We start from the raw sequence: 19,762 nt of genomic DNA, 5'->3' as shown, positions 1-19,762 counted from the left end.
GGCGGGCTACTGCCATAGGGGCACAAAAGAGTCAGACATGGCTGAGTGACCAAACAGCAACAACAAAAATATTAAAAGCAACCGTTTGCTTTTAATATTGATGCCAGGCACTGCCCTAGGCACTTTGAAAAATACTAGCTTACTCTGCCCTTCTCACAGTCATTAGGCTACACCTATATCATTCACTTATTCTTTAGATTGATTACGTAGGAAAATTCAGGAAGCCCCAAAGCACAGCCTGCCTGTCTTGCTGTGTCCCAACCACACCCAGCCCTGTTTGGCCTCCATCAGCTACTGAGCCCTCCTGCCTCTGGGCATTTGTACCACTCTTCTCCCAGCCTGGAGTACCCACCACTACTTCCTCCCTCACTTCCTTCAAGAGTTTGCTCAAACATGTTTCTCAATGAGGTCTACCCTGGTACCCTATTTATTCTGCAATATCCCTCCCCTCTCCCTGCTGGCACTCCCAGTACTCCTTGCCCTACACTGCTTTCCAATAAGCCATGTACTTAGGGGACATCCCTGGTAGTCCAGGGGTTAAGAATCTGCCTTCCAACACAGGGGATATGGGTTCAATCCCTGGTTGGGAGCTAAGATCCTACATACCAGGGCAACTAAGCCCACGATGTGCCCTGCACCACAACCACAAAAAGACCATGCCACAATGAAGATTGCAACCTGACACAGCCAAAAGAAAGAAATATTTTTTTAAAACCCCATATACTTACTTGCATTATTTATACTGACTGCTTTGTCTGTCCTCCAACCCACCCATCTGCACCCAACAAGAGCATACTCTCTATGAAGGCCAGGGTTTCCATTTTGTTCACTGAGGTGTTCCTGGTCCTACACCACCACTTGGCTCATGGTAGGGGATCAGTAAACATCTAGTCAACGAAAGGGATGCCCCATGGCAAGGCTCCTGTCCTTCATCACCACTCTAGGGCCTCCACAGTTCAATGTAAGCACCTTAGTCTCTCCTCCTTTGGCCTGACCTCTCTACCCTTGAGGGAGTAAGGGATATTTTTGTCTCATTCAGAAACCTGGGGTTCCCAGCCTGCCCACCAGCCCAATCACTGTTTCCCTGAGAAGGTTCTACGGGTCTGCCTAAAAATGGGACTTAGGAGAGTGGCTCAGTTAACCAGGGACTTCCTGGTCCAAGGCTGGGAGGAAGGAAGGCCCAAGGAGGTCCAAGGAGGGAGGAAGGCCCCATTCTGCCCAGTGCCCTCTGTGGAGAGGGCCCTTGTTCAGGAGGCAGGAATTCTGGCTCCTCATCACTCACTCTAGGAAGGTCTCCTGGACACTTGCATTATTCTCTGACTATGTTCCCTGCCCAAGCTCCCTGGGCCTTGCCTGGGCCACTGCACAGCCTCCAATCCATCCTGCCCATGTTGCCAGATGATTCTTCTTGAAACTCCTGTGACCACACTGCAGCTCTTTACCAGAACCTTGGATGAGCACCCCTCAACACCCACAGAATAGTGGGGAACTCAAGTCAGGCTGACCCAGGGCAGGGGAAGAGCTCCTTGACCTACTAACTGGGTTACCCTGACTTGATACTCACCTCTTCTAGGCTACAGTTTCTTTGTAAAATATCCGTCAATATGTATGTGTGCACACACGTGTGTGTGTATGTGTGTGCGCATGATTAACTGGGCTAAATCAGGAATGTCAGATAAATGCAACTCTCCTGGCCAAAGCAGACATCACTAATCAATGGTGCCACGCTTCTCTGCTTAACTCACTCTCAGTCCTGAGCTCCAGGGATCAGGAATGACACATGAGTTGAAGCCTATTTGCATCGCTGGACATGATGGTCTTTGAGGTTCCTCTCTGCCCTGACACTCTGGATACTGGAGTGTCCAACCTGACAGGAGCCTATAGCGTGATAATCAGAGACTGTGGAGGGTCAGGCCTGGGAGAGGGCTTGGGGGACGAGGCCGCCTGGAAGGTTGGCTGCTTACTGGAATTTTGTCAGCCTCCCTTCCTGTGTCTGTACAGAAGAGAATGAATCAGAGAAGAAACGGGGAGTTCCGGGGGAGGGGAGAGGGAACAAAGAAAGGAGGACAGAGCATTCTGTGACTCAGATAGGCGGTGTTTGGTGGTCTCCAAATCCAAGCCTCAAAACATAGATGGAGAATCTGGGGCACAGAAAGGGGCCAGGACCCACCCAGAGTGACTTAGCAGAGCAGAAACTAGATCCAAAAGGATCCAGGATGTTTCCCAGGCCAGCAACCTATCCCAGCTCACCCTAGAGCCTCAAGCACCACCAGAGAGTGACCCCAGGTGTGTGGACCTCTGTGTGTACACACGTGTACCCATGTGCCCGTGCAGAGAATGCAGCTGGCTCAGGGCAGGGGCAGGTGGTGGGCATCACCCTGCAGCCCACCACCATCGCGGCTCCTGAGTGATGTCACAGCCTCTCTTGTGATTCAGAGGGAGTGCGAGAGAGACAGGCTGGGGAGGGAGAAAGGTCAGAAATGGAGAGGAAAACAGGAGAGAGGGTGGTGGGGAGAAATAGGGCTGAGGGAGACAGACAGAAGGCTAAGATGATGGTGGGGAGGGGAAGCTGGGAGAAAGGGATGGAGGGAGGGTGGGGGGGAGGAGAGGAAAGGAGGTGGGCAGAGTCAGAGATGGGAGGAGTGAGAGGGAGGGCGTTCTCTGTTCTTTTCTTTCTCAGAAGTGCAGAAAGAGGACGGAGGATGGGGCAGACTGAGGGTTACCCAGGGGCCTTCCCGGCAGGTCCTGTGGCTGGGGAGGGGCATGTGTAGGTACCTAAACATGTATCTGCTGCTTCCCCCACTATCCCAGTAGGGGCTGACCCCCGCCTGCCAGTCACCTGCCAGAGCTATTTCTGGAATGTGGAATCTGGGTCAGAAAGGGGGAGGGAAAGGGGGGGTGTCTGTGGAGGCAGCGCTGGCAGCTGGGAAGTTGGCCAGTTCCCAGCGGGTGGGTGGGCAGCTTCATGCCTTGCCCATGGCCACTGGGGAGGGGCCCGCCACTGCCAGGCTCTCACTGTCTCAATAATTGCCCCCCACATCTCCCACTCACCGGCTGATGGCCCGAGAGCATATGTGCCCACGTGACAGTGACAAAGAGCTTTCATGCCCCTTAGCAACTTGGGGGCTCAGAAGAGTCCTCGGTGGGCTCACTTCTTGGAGACATATGCTGAGGACAGGGGGTAGCCTTCTGAGCAGGAGACCCCTGCAGGGAGACAGTGGCTGCAGGAGGGGGTGCCTGTGCATATTAGGGTGTGTCTGTAATGAGGGAGGTGGTGGCCGGCAAGACTGCCATGTACGGTGGTACAGGTTGTACACAGATTAAGGATGCCACATATAGGAGAGGGTGCTATTCACAAAATAGACATAATTGAATTATACATTTATTATGACATGTTTGTGGCAGATGGCAGTACAGGATCTAAGCCTAATAAAAATTGTGAGACATGATAATTTTGCAACAGATGACAGTTAAGTGTCTTTCCTAACCCAGCACTAAGGTACCTAAGGGACCAATTGCAGCTCTGGGCAGAGGTCTGAAAATCTGGTGACTTTGCTTTTCCCTGCAAGACAGGTGAGTCTACCTGCTGAGCATGAGGGAGTCAGAGGTTAGCGTAGAGAGAAGCAAGAATGTAGTGGTCACTATGGAGACTTGGATGGAGGGCTGAGTGGGGAAACAGAGCGGCGGGGAGGGGGGAGATGTTTTTGGTGGCTCCAATCTGGTAGGGGCACAATTTCCTCACTGGTGTGGAGGTGGCATGAGCCTTGAAGAAGACATACACACATATGTGAGAGCATGTGCAACTGTATGTAGAGATTAGGTGTGTGTGTGTGCATACATGTGAGAACACCAATGTGTATATGGTTTATATGTTTTCATAGAGGTCTAAGGGTATAGAATCTGATATATGTTCACAAATAGGTATATATGTGCACACATGTCTGGGCAGGTATCAGATGTTGCTACCAATACTTTCTTTCTTTCTTTTTCTTTTTTTAATTTAAAAGTAATTAATTAATTTGGCTGTGCCAGATATTAGTTGCAGAACACCAGATCTTTAGTTTTGGCAGGCGGGATCTAGTTCCCTGACCAGGGATTGAACCTAGGCCCTCTGCATAGGGAGCGCAGAGTCTTAGCCACTGGGCCACCAGGGAAGTCCTCCCATACTTTCCTGAGTATCTTGGTTTGGGCTTAAGTCCCCAAATTGAGAATAATTGAAGTCCTCCCCCCTCCCCCCAGCCATCCCCTACATTTAAAGCCAGAAGTGCTGGATCATTCATATGGGAGGTGCTGAACGAGCTGTGACTGAATTTTTGGCCTCAGTCCTCAACCCTTCCCTGTGTTCATGCCCTTTGCTACATAACTGCAGTTTCTCCCACAAAAGGTCGAGTGTATTTCCCTGGACCTTGGCTTTGGGCTCACGTGACTTGCTTTGACCAACCAGATGTTCACAGGAGACTTGAAATGTGCTTGTACAGTGGGCTTAGCCCTCTTATACTTCTGCCACCGCCGTGGAAAGCACATGGCATGGCTTGGGCACTGATTCCAGGAATGCACTTTCGTCCCAGGAGGAGAAGGATATAGGACGTGCAGAGCAAAACTAGGTGACTGGAAAGCTCATGAATGAGAACAAATGTGTATTATTGGGTGCTGCTGAAATTAGATGTGCTTGCTTGTTCCATGGCATTATTGTGATAATAGTTGATAGATACAGAAATTGGTACCAAGAGTAGGGTGTATGAGCAATAAAAATAAAAATATGTAGAACTGTCTCTGGGACCAAGTGGTGCGCAGTGAGTTGTTACTGGAGGCTTGAAAAAAGGTGACCTTGCACTATGGAGAGACAAATGCTTGGTAAAACTGTCCATCTATAGTAATTTGAAGAGAACCAATGGATTTGGGCAAGATGGTTTCCAGGTAAATGCTGAAAGCAAGAGCTGGTGCCTCTGGGCTGGATTTGAAAAGGACTTACAAGAAAGAGTGGAATTCATAAAAGATATAGGGAGTGTTGAGTGTTTAGAGGGAATACAGAGAGCCCAGAACTTGGCTAAGTTGGAAAATAAATCAATCAACACTTCTCCAGCCAGTAAATCAGTCTCAAATTAATATGCAGCCTGGGGACAAAGACCAAACCAAGGTCATGACCAGTTAAGATATAACATATGGGCCAGATCCAATCAAGAGCACGGTTACAACATCTTTTATTAATACTTGAAAATAATAAGGTACCATTTAGTAGATGTTCTCAGCTGCTCAAAAGGGCTTCCAGAAAGTTTTAGAGCATGGCCCCATAGAAGCCTGATGTATCCAAAGTAGTCATAATTGAGTAGAGAGAGACTGTCATAACTTAAAAATTAATGGTATAGTTTTTGCAACATGGAAGTTAAGTGGAATACAATACATAGAAAACCCATAAAGTGTTTGAGGGAGGTGTGTGGCCAAAACAATGATCACTTAGGCCAAAGAGACTGAGACCATTCAAAGTGTAAAAAGACATCTGGGTCCCTAACTTCCTTCAGGCAGGAAGCAGGCAACAACAGTTCATCAACTGCCCAAAGACCTATATTCTCCAGTGCTTCCTTTAGACAAGGCCAGAAAAGGCTAATGGAAAAGGAAGGGCTTCCAGAGAGCTATAGAAAAACATGGCTTAGGGAATCAACCCCAGGGAGCAAGACCTTGGGCCTCATCAAGAGATATTCCCTCTCCCAGAGTATTTGCCCAACATTTGCCAAGAGGGACTTCACAATGGCCATGGATCAGTAAGTCTCTGAGCCTCCTCCCCTCCTTCTGAACAAGAATGTGACCTGCAAGTCATCCTGTCCCTATTTCACCAATGCATGCTGTGTGTGTGTGTGTGTGTGTGTGTGTGTGTGTGTGTGTGTGTAGAGGAGGTGTTTGGGAGGTGGGAGGTAGATACTTTTTTTTCTTTTTTAGGCTTTAGGTTCCTCAATCAAGAGGAGCCAAATCCAGATTTGACACAGATCATGAGATCTTTTTTCTTCCTTAAAAATATATTTATTTATTACTGAAGAATAGTTGATTTTCAGTATTAATTTCAGGTGTACCATGACATCCTGATGTTATGGTTGAATGAGACTTTTCAGGATCTTTGGGATAAGGGTATTTTCTGTAAGAGTGACAGGACTAAATGTGGCCAAGAAAGTGGACCACAGTAGATTGAATTACTGACCCTGATTCTTCACCCCTTCCTCAATCCTCACACTTTACCATATAAATCAGTTTCTTACACAAAGGTGGGAGGGTATTTCTCCATCCCTTGTCCTTGAGCTTAGTCATATGACCCCCTTCAACCAATAAGATTTTTGTAGATATTATGCAAGCAGGGACCTTGAAATGTGCCTGTGTAGTTAGGCTTGCTGTCCTCCGCTTCTGCCAGCACCACAGGAAGAACATGGCCTGCCAAAGTCACTGATCCCAGGAGGACACTTTGGTCCCGGGAAGAGGGTGAGAAACATGTGGAGCACATTCCAGCTGACCACAGAGGTGCAAAAGAAATAAATGTTACTTTTTTTTTTATACCTCATTTGTGGTTGTTATGCAGGAATGTTGTATCAATAGTTGACCAATACAGGGTTCCAAACAGTTCTGAGTCATGTAGCCCATCACCCAACCTCAGCCCATTTATGAGTGAATGAGGTAGGGGGAGATTGGTGAATGAGGGTTTATTTGAACAAAATCGTTGGAGGTGCTGTTTGATTCCCCACGCTCACCCTCTGCTTAGAGAACTTCCCTTACAGGACTTCCCTGGTGGTCCAGTGGGTAAGACTCTGTGCTTCCACTGCAGGGGGCATGGGTTCGATCCCTGGTTGGAGAACTAAGATCCTGCAAGCCACATAGTGTGCCCCCACATCCACCCCCACCAAAAAAAAAAAAGAAAAGAAAGAGAACTTCCCTTGGGCCTGGTGATGTGGAGAATCTGATCCTCCCACCCAAGGCTCTTAGAGGACTGGAATGGTGTACCTGGGAGAGTCGGGCAGAGAGATTCCCTGGATTTGGAGGCCAAGCAATGTGAACCCCAATGCCTGCTTGAGACTCCTAAAATGGAGAGGCTGGCAGGGTTAGCTAGAAGGAAGGGGGTAGCAGACCACCCTGTACTTTCAGAGTTTTGCAAGGCACAGGCCCCACTGTCATATAGGTTAAGTCGAGCTGAGGAGACAGTAGGGCTGGAGTTGTTGTCAGAGGAATCTGTCCAAGAAGCCTGCCTGGCAGGGGCAGGTCCCCTGGCAAAAAGAGGCTGAGTGGGGAGGAGAGGGACCACTGCATGGAGAAGCTGAGGGGGAATAAGCAGCAGTGGCCTGGAGGGGGTCTGCCCAGGCCAGGAGAGAAGGCATCATGAGGGCCTTCAGGCCCTCTTTCTTAGAGAAAGACCAGCAAGTGGCATCTGTCCCACAGAAAAGTCCTGATGCTAGACAACCCCTGCGCTAGCGACCTTCCCCTCCCACTGGAGGAACCAGCAATGGCCACTGGTGAACAAGGAACCCAGGAGACACTGACCACCATGCCCAGCTCCCCAGTGTGGGCTTTCCAGCCCAGTCAAGCCCTAGCTACCAGGTGCATGAGGTCTGAAGTGGATGAGCCTGGCATTTTGACATGAGGCCAGACTCTCAATATCTGAAAACGAGACTGTTCCTTAAGGTCTAAAAGGGATAGGAAAAGCTCAGGAACCTGCCCAGATATCACCCATGATTTGAAAGGCAATAGTGAAACACAGTGGTTTCTTGCTCTGTCCCCAGCCAAGTTCATTCCAGTCAATAAGCTGGTTTCTTGTGTATAGAATTCCTTGAGATTCAGGCTCATTTGATCATATTAAACACCAACTGAGCACTTGAAACAAGTGTCTTCTCCTACAATAATCCAACCCCAAATGCCTTTGATTGTCAGGAGGCTCCAAGTCAAGACTGAGAACCAGTAATAACAACTACACTTGTCAGCTCCTACCACGTGCAAGGCCCTACCCACCTAAGCCTCCCCAGGCACAGACTTACTTCATCTGCTGGAGAGCTCTCTGGCATCTGGTTTATGCTTCAATTTATAGATGGGGAAACTGAAGCTCGGGGAGGAAAAGTTGCTGCTAGAGTGAGATCAAAGTTCTGTCTACTAAGCTAGAAACTGTACTATGATTTTCCTTGGTCTTGATATCATGGCTTGCTCTGGGAGAGAGGGTCCCCCTTTTCTCTGATCATCCCTGGGTTATTGTCAGAGAACTCAGAACAGGTATCAGGAAGGACAGGTTGTCCCTGATTGTGAATATGAGAGACACCTGCAAACTCACCCCTTTGAAATGGCTCAGTGTAAATCCCATTCTCTTCCCTGCAGGGTCCCACTCTCCCCACAGGTTTGCCTACCTGAACTAATCCAAACCGGTAAGTAGGGCTTCAGTGAGCTCTGCCTGCCAGCAGGAGGCTGCTCTGAATCAGGGTTTTAGAGACCCAGGGGCCACCAAGTACCTCACAAGCTAGACCTCTTCACCCCACTCCCAGTGTTGACATCTCTCTCTGTGACCCCCTCCCCCACACCCCATTTGAGCTCCAGTTTACCAATTGGTGGGAAGTTCAGCCCCAAGGGCTCCTGCTTTGCCTAACCACCCCTCCACTCCTGGCTTGCCCACTATGGATTCCTATCCACCTGCAGTCCACCAGGCACGGTCCCAGGGGCCCCCTGGCAAAACAAACGAACAAGTCCCGCCCCCACCTCGGTACTCACTCGGAAGCGTGCGACTATTGCTGAGGCTGCCGGTGCTGGGCGGTGGGGAAAGGGACTGCAGGGAAACACTGTCCTCCTCCTGCGAGCAGCCTGCCTGGATGGCGCGCAAGTAGCTGTGGCTGCGGGAGCGGAAGTAGCTGGGCAGCGGCAAGTCTAGAGCCTCAGCCGCAGTCGACTCCGCTTCACTGCAGGCCGACTCGCAGGCCGCCTCGTACTGGTCGCTCAGATCTGCCTCCCGGACCTGTCCGGGCAAAAGCAGGCATCAGGGGCCATCTCCACCCATTCTGGAGGGATGGGGGTGCTTGGTGGTGGGCTCAGCTGCAGAGCTGGAGTCTGGTGCTGCAACTCAGCCCACCTTCCTGTTCCCATCTCACTCAGGGCATGCGATGGGCAGAGGGAGCCCTTAAGAAATAGGCAGCCCCTCTCACCTCTCTGGGCCTCAATTTTCCCATCTCTAAGATGGAGGAGAAACTGTTCAATATACTTTCTAGGATGTTAACTAGGTTATATCTTATGTGTTCAGACTGATTAACTAATAGATTTTGAGGTCACATCTGAAGTCAACCAGAAAGAAGGCTATACTCAATTAGTAATGTTTGCCCTGACGGTTGGAATGGGGAGGTGGCAGTAGATGTGCTAGACATTTACCATCTTATGGTCCAATTCCTTCATTTTTATAAGCAAAGAAACTGAAGGCAACTGAGGGGAAGATACTTGCCAGGTACACCCAGTGAGGAAGTAGCAGAATCAACACTCCAAATGTGTATTTAAGGAAGATTAATCTAGCCCTGTGACATAGAATGGATGTTGGATAGAGGGTGTGGAATGGAGGCAGAGGCCAGAGACGAAGCGATGCAATAGTCTGGTGGGAGAAAATAATACTGGAATGAGGGTCGTGGCAGTGAGGATCGATTAGTGATGTCTGCCACGGGCAATATGGAGAATGGTGGTATATGTGCTATTTGCCATCTCTCCTTTAGCTCAACCTCATCTGGATGGTTTCTAAGTGTCCCTCTAGAGAAAACCATTCAAGATCCTACAAATCTGCAGCTGGAGTTGTGAGCATAGAGGGGCCTCACCATACATATACCCTCCAAGAGTTCTGGGAGGGTCTGTCTGACCCATGTCTCAGGCCATCTTGGTACCTGGGGATCACAAAGTATGAGCTGAGGAGTGAGTTGGCCAAAGATGGACACTGGTTAGGGGTCTTGGGAGACACCTGGGCAAGAGGGCAGGGGGGCAAAAGTTTCCTCCACCACGTGGAGGAAAAGATGAGGCTGGGCCTGGGGCCAGCTCTGCCCTGGACCTGCTGTGTGACCTCAGGCCAGCACTATCCTTTAGACCAGTGTTTCCTCCTCTAAATGGAGTGGAACGCCTGTGAACTTATCAGGTCCTGCACCAGGTAAATTGGCTAGTGGGATCATCACCCAATTTAGAGTATATGTTTGGAAAGGGCTAAATTTGCTCTGTTCGATATGGTAGCAATTAACCATGTGTGGCTATCTAGGGTCAAGTTAAATATAATTTTTAAGAATTTCAGTTCCCTAATTACAGCAGCCACATTGCACTTGCTCATGCTACCTTTATTGGACAGCATGGATTATAGAACATTTCTAATTATCACCAGGTTCTATCAGACAGCACTGATAAATTAACATGTAGGCCATGTGACATATCCAGAATTCACCTGGAGGGGGTATTAAAGAGATAGGTGTTTATCCTCCAAAATTGCAACCTGAGGGAGGTATACTGAGAGACCCTTGTGATTGCCAAGGGCAATGAGGTCTTGCTTTGGGATTGCACAGTAATGGCCCAGCTCTGGAGCTAGATGGCCAGAGTTTCACTGCCAGGTCCATCATTTTCTCACAATATGAATGTGGGCGAGTCACTGAACTGCTCTGTGCCTCGGTTTCCCCATATATAAAATGGGGGCTAATTGGAGACCAGATTTCACAGAATGATGGTCAAGATTAAATGAGATCATTCATATCGCATGCTTTGAAGAGTGTTGGGGGGAAAGTAAATACCTGATAACCTGTATCTGTTATCACAGGAAGCTCTGTGGGGGTGATTGCAAGGATTTGTGAGTGTTGGTTAAGATGCTCCCAAGCTCTTGGGGGAGAGGCCAGCTGGTCAGTGCTGTTGGTATGTGTACCACTAAGGGTACACTGCATGTAGGGAACCTCCCCTGGAGGTTTTATATGTGAAACATCACACCCTTATCACGAGGCTGTTGAAGGAAGGAAGAGATCACCTGGCCCACTGTGGGCTCCCCAAAGACCCTCTGCATCAGTGCGATCAAGAGGAACTCCGAAATGAAGGTGGGAGGTGCATCAGGCATCCACGGCTGGAATCAGGAGATGTAGGGCCAGTCCTAATTCTACTCTGTAGGGCATGTGGCCTTGGGGCTGGGGCATGGGGGGAGGAAAGGACCACTTCCGGGGGTAAGATGTGTGTGCATCCTACCCCCGGGCACCCTTAGGACAGGCAGACAGTGCCAGTACCAGCATCATCTTCACCAACTTTGGTAAACTTGAAAAGTCTCTGCATTCATTCCAGAACCCTAACATCCTTAAAAATCTTGATGGAATTCAAGAAAAGAGATAAGTCAGAGGATCTGGGGCCTGGAACATGGAGACCAATGTCCCCAGCCCCTGATCTGTCCAAATAGAACAGTCTTGCCTGGCCTTTCCCAGGCTTTGGGGGAAAAGACAAGGAGGGAGCTAGAATCTCTCAGGATATGCCTTCCCTTATCCTAGGGTTACTCTTTTTTAAAAAGTAGAGTTGATTACAATGCTGTCCTAATGTCGTGGGGCTATTCTTGCCTCATCCATAGAACCTAACTCATTCTTTTCCATTTTTGAGAAGAGGAAACTGAGGCACAGAGAAGTGAAGTGACAGGGCCAGGGAGTGAAAGGTCCAGGTGCCAATATGAGCCCCAATTCCATCCTCCTTGGAGGAGGTTTTCCTGGTGCTAGCTCTGCTTGCAGCTATCCGGGTTAAGGGCCAGGACACTGAGGTGCCTAGGCCCAGCCCTAGACTCTGGGATGGGGCGGTGAGAGAATGGCAAACATACTGACCTGCTGTTCGTGGCCAAACAACTGGGGGATCAGGGAGGCCTGTCCAAAAATCTGCAGGAAAGAGATGGGGAGGGTTATGGGCAGACCGAGGCTGGGGGCTGGGGAGGGGTCTTCAGGCTCGGCTACAAGAGAACTTGGGGCTGGTCTAACCTCCTCTCCAGACTGGCTGGGGCCCACTTACTAGGAGGTTTTGGTTTCCTCCAGGGATAGGAGGCTCACTCCTTCTGAGACTGGGTTTATACATGTTTCTCCTGGGTTGGCTTCTGGGACCATGGATGTCCTCTCTGCTGCCTGTCAGCTGGGCAGGTAGCCTCCCAGGATCTATAGATTAGGGGAAGAACCTGGAGGCTTCTCTTCCCTGGTCAGGGCTTACCCAGTCCAGTGCCTGGTGGGAGGGGAGCTTCTCCTGGCAGGAGTTGAGGCTCAGAGATACAGACAGAATTGGACATCTCTGACTTTGAGGCCACATATGTGGCTCAGGTCACTCAAGCTTCACAGGGTGAGGGTTGGGGGTTCAGAGCACTCTAGGCCAGAAGAGAACTGGGGCTAGGCAGGGGGTAGTGGGAGAGACTGGTGGTGTCCCCAGCCTGGCTGATTCCATATACCTTTTTGTGTGGCCAAAGGACAAAATAGTGTTTCCAGTGCCAAGGCCAGGTGGGGGATGGAGAGGGTGCACGTGAGACAGACAGACAGACCCAGAGAGAAACATGGAGATGAGACGTACTGGAGAGAATCAGAGAAAAATGTGAATGAGAGGAGAGAAAAGCAGAGGGACACAGACAAGACAGCTGAGGGATGAGAGGACAGACAGGATGGGAGAGACAGGGAAGGGCACTGTCCATCCAGCACACACCTCATGCCCCGCGCCACCTGCTTGGGGACAAGACAGCAAGGGCCCCGTCTGCAGGGAGCTCCCAGTCTTAAGGGTGAGACAGACACCAAATAAATAAGCAAACAAATATAATTCTTGATAGTGCGAAGTGCTGTTGAGACAATGAAGCAAGGTAAGGGAACAGGGCCCCAGGCACCCCTGAGGTGGGAAGTGATACTGCAGGTCTCTCTGAGGTGACATTTGAGCCAAGACCTGGATCACACAGAGGAACCAGCTGTGCAAAGATCTGAGAGAAGAGTGCTCCCAGGGAGGAACAAGCATGGGGAGGCGGGGGCAGGAATGAGGGATGTAAGCAGCAAAAGGAGGCCAGTGTGGCAGGAGCAGGGCCGGTGACAGAATATGTCAGAGATTACCTCTGAGAGGGAGGCCAGGCCTCACGGGTCTGGCTTTCCTGGGGGTAGGCAGGAGCTATGGGATGGTGCGGAGCAGGTGACGTGATCTGACTTCTGCCTTTTGCTAGCTCCCTCTGGCCACCGTGAATAGGTTGGAGGTGACAGGCACAGAGGCCAGCACAACTGTTCAGGTGAGACTTGGTGGGACCTGGAGGATGGGAGGGGCAGAGGGTCCCCTGGCTGGGGTGGGGGGGCTCTACCTCACCCCCCATCTGAGGTCAGTCTCCTTGGAGTCTGGGAATGACAGTCCTGAGGGTGGGGGGCTGGGGAGAGCTTGGCCAGGCTAGGAATAATGGTGTGGTGGGGATCTGAGGTCCAAAAGTTCTAAGCAGTCCATTAGCCCGGGCAGTGGGGCTGCACGCAGTGAGACCTGGGGCCTGTTCCTGCCTAGAGAGGCAGCTGGGTCTGCACCTGACTGTCTCTGCTGCCTCACTGTGCTACCGTTGGCAGGTGTCTGCCCTCTCTGGGCCTCGTCCCCCCATTCACACTGTGGAGGGAGCCCTCGAGCCTTGCCTGGCTATCCCTTTGCAAATGGTAAAGTACTGTGCACAACACAGTAGGGACTGAGGTCCAGGTTTGGGCCTGACAGTCCATCTCTGCCCAGTTTCGCCTCCTCCTCCCCGTGTGATCCTACCTAATTGGGCCTCAGTTTCCTCATCTGTGAAATGGGGATATGGATATGGACCCTCTGGGGTGGTGGTGAGGGATCCAGGAGCTGATGGTTGAGAGAATTAACAGCACAGCATGCTTACCACTATTACTGGCAGAACTGGCCGGGTCCTGGAAGCCCAGCTATCCACCAAGCAGATGGGACATGGGGGTCCAGAGTGGAGAAGCAACTTGCCGGAAGTCATACAGCAAGATGGCAGCACGAACCATCAAGGTAGCTACCCTGTGCTGAGCACACTGTGTTTATTATCTCACTGATGCCTCACAACCCTTTCAAATAGGAAAGATTACCTTCTGGTGATAAGTCAGGCAACTGAGGCTCCAGGAAGGGGGGCGGGGGATTTGACCTGGGTTTACACTGTCAGTGACAAGACTGGGACTGAAAGCCAGGTCTCCAGTTCCACGTCCTCGGTACTTCTGGGTGGACAGCAGTAGTGCAACCCCTCCCTCTGTGGCCACAGCTCAGGCCATCAGTGTCGGGCCCTGGGGTTGCTCTCCAGGCACTGGACGCTCAGTGAGGAAGAGGCATGCACAGACAGCTTCAGGAACCAAGACTAAACAGAAGCACAGGGCAGACATGCTGGGACTACTCAGCAGAGGCTGGACCTGGATGTTGGTCCTTCCCCTGGGTGGGAGTTGGGGCTCTCTCCAGCCCACTGGCCTTCTGCCTCCCCACCGCCCTCACCTGGCTGATGCAGCTGGAGTCGTTGAGGCTGTCACTGACAGGGTTGTATTCCTCCTCCCAGCTCGGACACTTGGAGGGCAGCAGCATGTCCACGGAATCCAGGCGGTCCAGACTCCTGGGGAGGATGGGGAGCAGATGGGGCTCAGTCTCCTCTTTGTTTAGCCTGGGAAACTGAGGCCCAGAGGTGGGAAAACTGGCCAAGGTTATCCAGTGGTAGAGGGGAAAATGGAAGTCACTGCCAGCCTGGGTAGTATGAGGGGTGATGAGCAAGGGGAGAGCTCCTAGCTTTTGGATGCCTTGTGAGTCTCGTAGGTGCAGGCGGCCTTCATTGGTCATGTCTGCTGTAGTCACGAGGTGGCAGCACAAGCTCGCTTTTGACTGTTTCAAACCAGAGGCACTCCACACCAGCTCAATTCTACAGCGCCTTCCTCTGCAGGCCTGGGGCAATTCCAGAGGCTGGACAGAGGAGACTGTCAAGGCCCACAAGCCTTGACCTCCAGCCAAGATTGCCCAAAGGTCATCAGTTTTGACAGAACGTCCAGGTAGCCTCCTCCAGGCTCCTGAAGACTCACCACTTTTCCCCTACAGTCCTGGTGCTTCAGTCTTTCTCACAACTACCTGACCATGAGTCTCCTCTGCACCACTGCTCTCAAAGTAAGATCCAAGCTGCCAACAGCTCAGCCCTTGATATAGACAAACTTAGACTGGAACCCAGGCTCCTCCCAGGGTGATCTTGGGTAAGCTGTCACCCCGTAAGTCTCAGTTTCCTCACCTCTAAGTGGGGGTGTCACCATGCCTGTCTGCTGGGGCTGTGGGGCGGTTTCAGAGATGCAGGTTAAAGGGCACTGGGGCAGGCAGAGAGCCCAGAGAGCAGCAAGTGCTAACAGATGGCCCCCATTACTGTTACTACAGGCATACTCCTTTTATTGCAGTTCCCCTTACTGTGCTCTGCAGAATTTTTTTTTTTACAAATTGAAGGTTTGTGGCAACCCTGAGTTGTCAGGTGATGCTTAGCATTTTTCAGCAATAAAGCATTTTAAAATTAAGGTATGTACTTTTTAAAAGACATAATGCTATGGCACACCTAATAGACTAGAATGTAAACATAGCTTTTACATGCATTGGGAAACAAAAAAATTCATGTGACTCACTTTATTGGGATATTCTCTGTATTACCGTGGTTTGAAGTATGCCTGTACTACTATTATCAATTTGCTCTCATTCAAGGCCTGTACCCTGGTCCTGCCCACCTCTCCCACCTCCATGCCCACAGATCATTCAAGAATTGTAGGAGGTCAGGACTAGAAGGGATCTTAGAGATCATCCAGCTCAGCCCCCTTTCCTTAAAGCTAGGGAAAAAGGCTCAGAGAGGGTGAGACCTAGAAACAGCCCATGGTGTCCTGAATTCCCACCTGGAGGCCATTCCCTGCCTTCTGTCCTCGCCAAGGAGACTCCCTGCTCCTGTCACCTGCTCTGCTCTCTTCCCATGGCTGCAGTCCTCCCAGCCTACCTTCTCAGTGAAGCCTTGGCTGTTGCCCCCAGGAACTGAAGAACTAGGACTAACCTCGTTTCCTTTAACCCTTCCAAGTCTTTTGTCTGCTTCTGACTTGTTTCTCTTCCTCAGTGGGTTCTGAATCGCCTACAACTTTCATCTGTGTTCTACTCATTCTTTTCTGTTCTAATCCCCACTGTGACTTCTGCATGTGAAAGCTCACTTCTCTAACATGTTAATTGTTGCTTTCTGTGTGAGTGCATTTCATTTTTCACACTTTCACTAACTCTTTCAAGCCTTAAAACAATAGGTTTGGGCCCCATTCCAGGAATTCCAGGCGAGGTAATGGGCAGGGGAAGGCTGTGTATCACTCCCTTTGACATCTGGATTCCCCCTCATCCTCCAAAGGGCAGGGCTCTTCTAGCCAGAAGAGGGTCCCCTGGAGAAGTTCCTGGGGCTGTGGGAGGGGAAACCACCTTGGGGGTGTGGCTCCTTTGGGCAGGGTTTACCTGGGCCAGTCTCTAGAGAGACTCCCCTTACGCTTTATCAGAGCATAAGGCTCACCTGTGGCCAGGACTTAACTGGGGGGTAGGGGGGTAGTGGGGTAGCTCACCAAATGGCGGGGCTGTCCGGAGTCAATTCATCAAAGAGAAGGGGCCAACCTAAGGAGGAGGATCTCAGGAGGGGGGCTAAACTGAAGGAGGGTTCACCTAGGGTACCTGAGTCTGAAGCTGGAGGGCAGGATTCATCTGCGGGGCTGCTTCATTCATTCAGCCGGCGGCCGAAGAGGAGGAAGGCCAGGTTCTCAGGGGTTGGGCATACCTGTGAGGGGCTCACCTGGAAGGCGAGGCTTGGAGCAGGGGTTGCAAGCAGGTAAAGAGGCTTTCCCAGAGGCTAGCTCGCAAGTGGGTGGGGCCCGGTGGAGGCGGGGACAGCCGGGGGGCGTGGCCCACGCGGGGCGTGGCTTACTTTAAGGGCGTGGTCCTTTTAGGGAGCCGAACTCCGAGTGGCCAGGGCTTCTGGTGCGGGGCTCCCGGGGGCGGAGCTGGCCTGTGGGCGCGACTCTAGAGGCCCGGGCTGTGCGCTCACCTGCGGGGATTGCTCTGCTCTCCCAGCGACTGCTGAGTGGCCCTCAGGTAGCTCTGGCGCCGCGCCGCCGTCTTGGGGGAGGGCTTGGGGCTGCCGCCGGACTCGTCACTGTCCTCGTCGCCCATGGCTTTGATGTAGCTGCCGCTGCGCATTCGCCGGCACGGGATGGGGCCCTCGGCCGTGGCGTCCGCCTCGCGCGGGGACAACAGCGAGGTGGTCCACTCGCCGCCGCCGCCGGGCACCTGGGGATGGACCGCTTTCAGCGAAGGTGGCTCGGGGGTTGCGGGTGGGCAGCGCACACCCCCAGAGCGCCACCGGCCACCCAGGATGGGACTCATCACCTGGGGAAAGAGCTGCGGGATAGAATCCCCATCCCTAAGACTGTAAAGCTCCCTCGCTCTCCCATCTTGGAGAATTCGGCCTTACCGTCGAAGGATATCCTGGGAAGTTTCACTATGTGACCTTCCCTGACCTTAGATTTCTCCATGGATCCCAGGCTGGGTGCCCCAGCAAAACCGCCCAGACAGAATGTTCACAATGGCTTCCACCCCAGCTACAGTGTAAGCACCGTTACCTTCCTGTCACTTCCCCCACCAACTCAGTGGATGGCTCATGATCTCACTGCACAGATGAGAGCCGCAGGCCTGAAAGAGGTCCCCAGACCTTAGGATGGTGAGGGAGGACAAGTCAGAGGGCCCCAGCCAGAGGACCTCACCTGAAGGATGGGGGTGAGGTCTCTGGGGTCAACCAACATTCCTCACCCCATAGATGGGTGAATTGAGGTACCAAGAGCAGAGGGGCTTTCCCGGGTTGGGCAGCCATGTGGTGAGCTGGAAAAAGGGCTCAGTGTTCCCATCTGAACCCCAGGGACCCCATCAGTGGAAGGGAGCTGTGATAGGGCAAGCGAGGTTGCAGCTGTGAGGGGAGCCCTGACCGCAGTGATTACAATGGCAAACCAACTGAGGGGACCTCTCCTGCCCTCTGAGGCCAGGATCCGCCAGCCGCTCCAGGAAGCACACAGTCTACGCCCTCCTTCACCTGATACCCACCGATGTATCCACGACAGTGGATGGTCACCATGTGATGGAGTATGGCCGTACCTCAGCCCAGCACAGGGTGAACACACCGTGCCATGTACACTCATCTCAGAGAGCAGGCATAACCCCCACTCCCGCCTCCCCAAGGACACACCCCAGCCACTTCGAGGTGTGCCCCTCCCTCAGTGAGTACATGATGTGAACACAGAGCTTACACGCCTTCTCACGTGCACACTAGCCACCAGTGTGCCTCAGACCCACCTCAACTTGTCCCCGCCTCACCGTGTCCCTGCCTCAACACATGCAGAGCTCACACTCTCGCTGGGTCTATATGTCACTGTGGACACCCAGGCACACGTTTCTCAGTGCACACAGCACACCGATTCTTGCCCACACCCACAAATGCACACACTTCCCAAATCACCATGCCTGCAGAGTGCACATTCTTCTTGGTCCCTGCATTGCTGGTGGCTGATTCCTGGCTGAGGGAAGGTCCCTGCCTGGGATTCCCAGCCCAGGTCCCCCCCTGCAGACTTCTCATTAACTCCTTCTCCCCGCTGACTGTTCTGTACATTCCACCCCAAACCATTGGCTAGTCCGTCCTCTCTTCCTCACCTGTCCCTTGGGAGGTGGCTTTATATACCCCCTGCTCAACACCTGTTGCTTCCGCAGCTCTTACCCACCTACTTCCTGTGGAGCAAACAGTTGGCATTACCCCAGCGCCCGCAGGGTCACTTTTTCATGGTGTTTCTGAAGCATTTTCACATGATCAGACTAAACTACATTATCTGAGAGGGAGCTAGGTTGCACACCACCCTCTCCTATATTTCTAAACTAAGGAAGGTAGATTGAGAGCCACAAAAGCCTTAAATATATAAAATACTGCCTAGATTTCATTTCCCCCCTTTGGAAAAACAAAAAGAATCTTTCCCCTCCGTAGTCTCACTGTCTTTGGAATTTTATATAGAATGACAAGAATGCAGGGATCTGTCAGACTTTGATGTTCATCTAGTTCAAAATGCATCTAATGTGGTCCCAAGGGCTGGCCAGGCCTGTGCTGACCTGCCCTCTGGGATGAGGCACGCGCTACCTACTGAAGCAGCCCCTCCCATCTAGTGAACAGAAATCTACTTCCTGTCATTTTCACCCACAGCTTGGGCTGTGGTGCTGGGAGCTACCCAGTTCACAGCCACTCACCCTGCCCTTGAGAGGCCAGTGCGTGTGTAGCAGCAGAGATGTCTCTGAACCTTCTGCCACTTTCCAGCAGTGGGATCTTGGTGCATAATAAGTGCCTCAATAAACTCTAGTGTCTGAAAGAAAAAAGCTAGTCCTCCAAAAGGACTTAGGGCCTCTGGGCTCCTGCAGCTCCCTGCTCATCTTCATCACATTCTGCTCTCACTGACAGGACTGTCTGTTCATGTGTCTTTTTCTCCAGTGTGCATGCTCAGTTGCTCAGTCATGTCTGACTCTTGTGACCCTATGGACTGTAGCCCATCAGGCTCCTCTGTCCATGGGTTGCTATTTCCTCCTTCAAGGGATCCTCCTGACCCAGAGATCGAACCCACATCTCCTGCATTTCCTGCACTGGCAGGTGAATTCTTTACCACTGAGCCACCTGGGAAGCCCCTTTTTTCCTCCTAGCATCCTAATAATCGGGAATACTGCTGCTACTGCTAAGTCACTTCAGTCGTGTCTGACTCTG

General features: G+C 51.7%; 1 protein-coding gene across 4 annotated transcripts in view; it reads right to left on the bottom strand.

Moving 5' to 3' along the window:
- Positions 1 to 19,762, bottom strand: part of DLGAP4 (DLG associated protein 4) — a 201,913-nt gene that overhangs the window by 68,042 nt on the left and 114,109 nt on the right. For 3 of the 4 annotated variants that reach the window (XM_059893033.1, XM_010811462.3, XM_059893034.1), the window contains exons 4-7: positions 17,024 to 17,265; positions 14,443 to 14,557; positions 11,805 to 11,855; positions 8,725 to 8,965 (exon numbers count right to left, since the gene is read on the bottom strand). In XM_059893033.1, coding sequence (XP_059749016.1) covers positions 8,725 to 8,965; positions 11,805 to 11,855; positions 14,443 to 14,557; positions 17,024 to 17,265 — 649 coding nt within the window. The remainder of the gene's footprint in view (positions 1 to 8,724; positions 8,966 to 11,804; positions 11,856 to 14,442; positions 14,558 to 17,023; positions 17,266 to 19,762) is intronic. The other variant, XM_010811463.3, reaches the window with a different exon arrangement.

The sequence above is a fragment of the Bos taurus genome, chromosome 13 (assembly GCF_002263795.3).
Source record: "Bos taurus isolate L1 Dominette 01449 registration number 42190680 breed Hereford chromosome 13, ARS-UCD2.0, whole genome shotgun sequence".
Classification (NCBI taxonomy): Eukaryota; Metazoa; Chordata; class Mammalia; order Artiodactyla; family Bovidae; genus Bos; species Bos taurus.
Note: the sequence above shows the minus strand (reverse complement) of the source record. Positions and strands in the feature narration are given on the sequence as shown.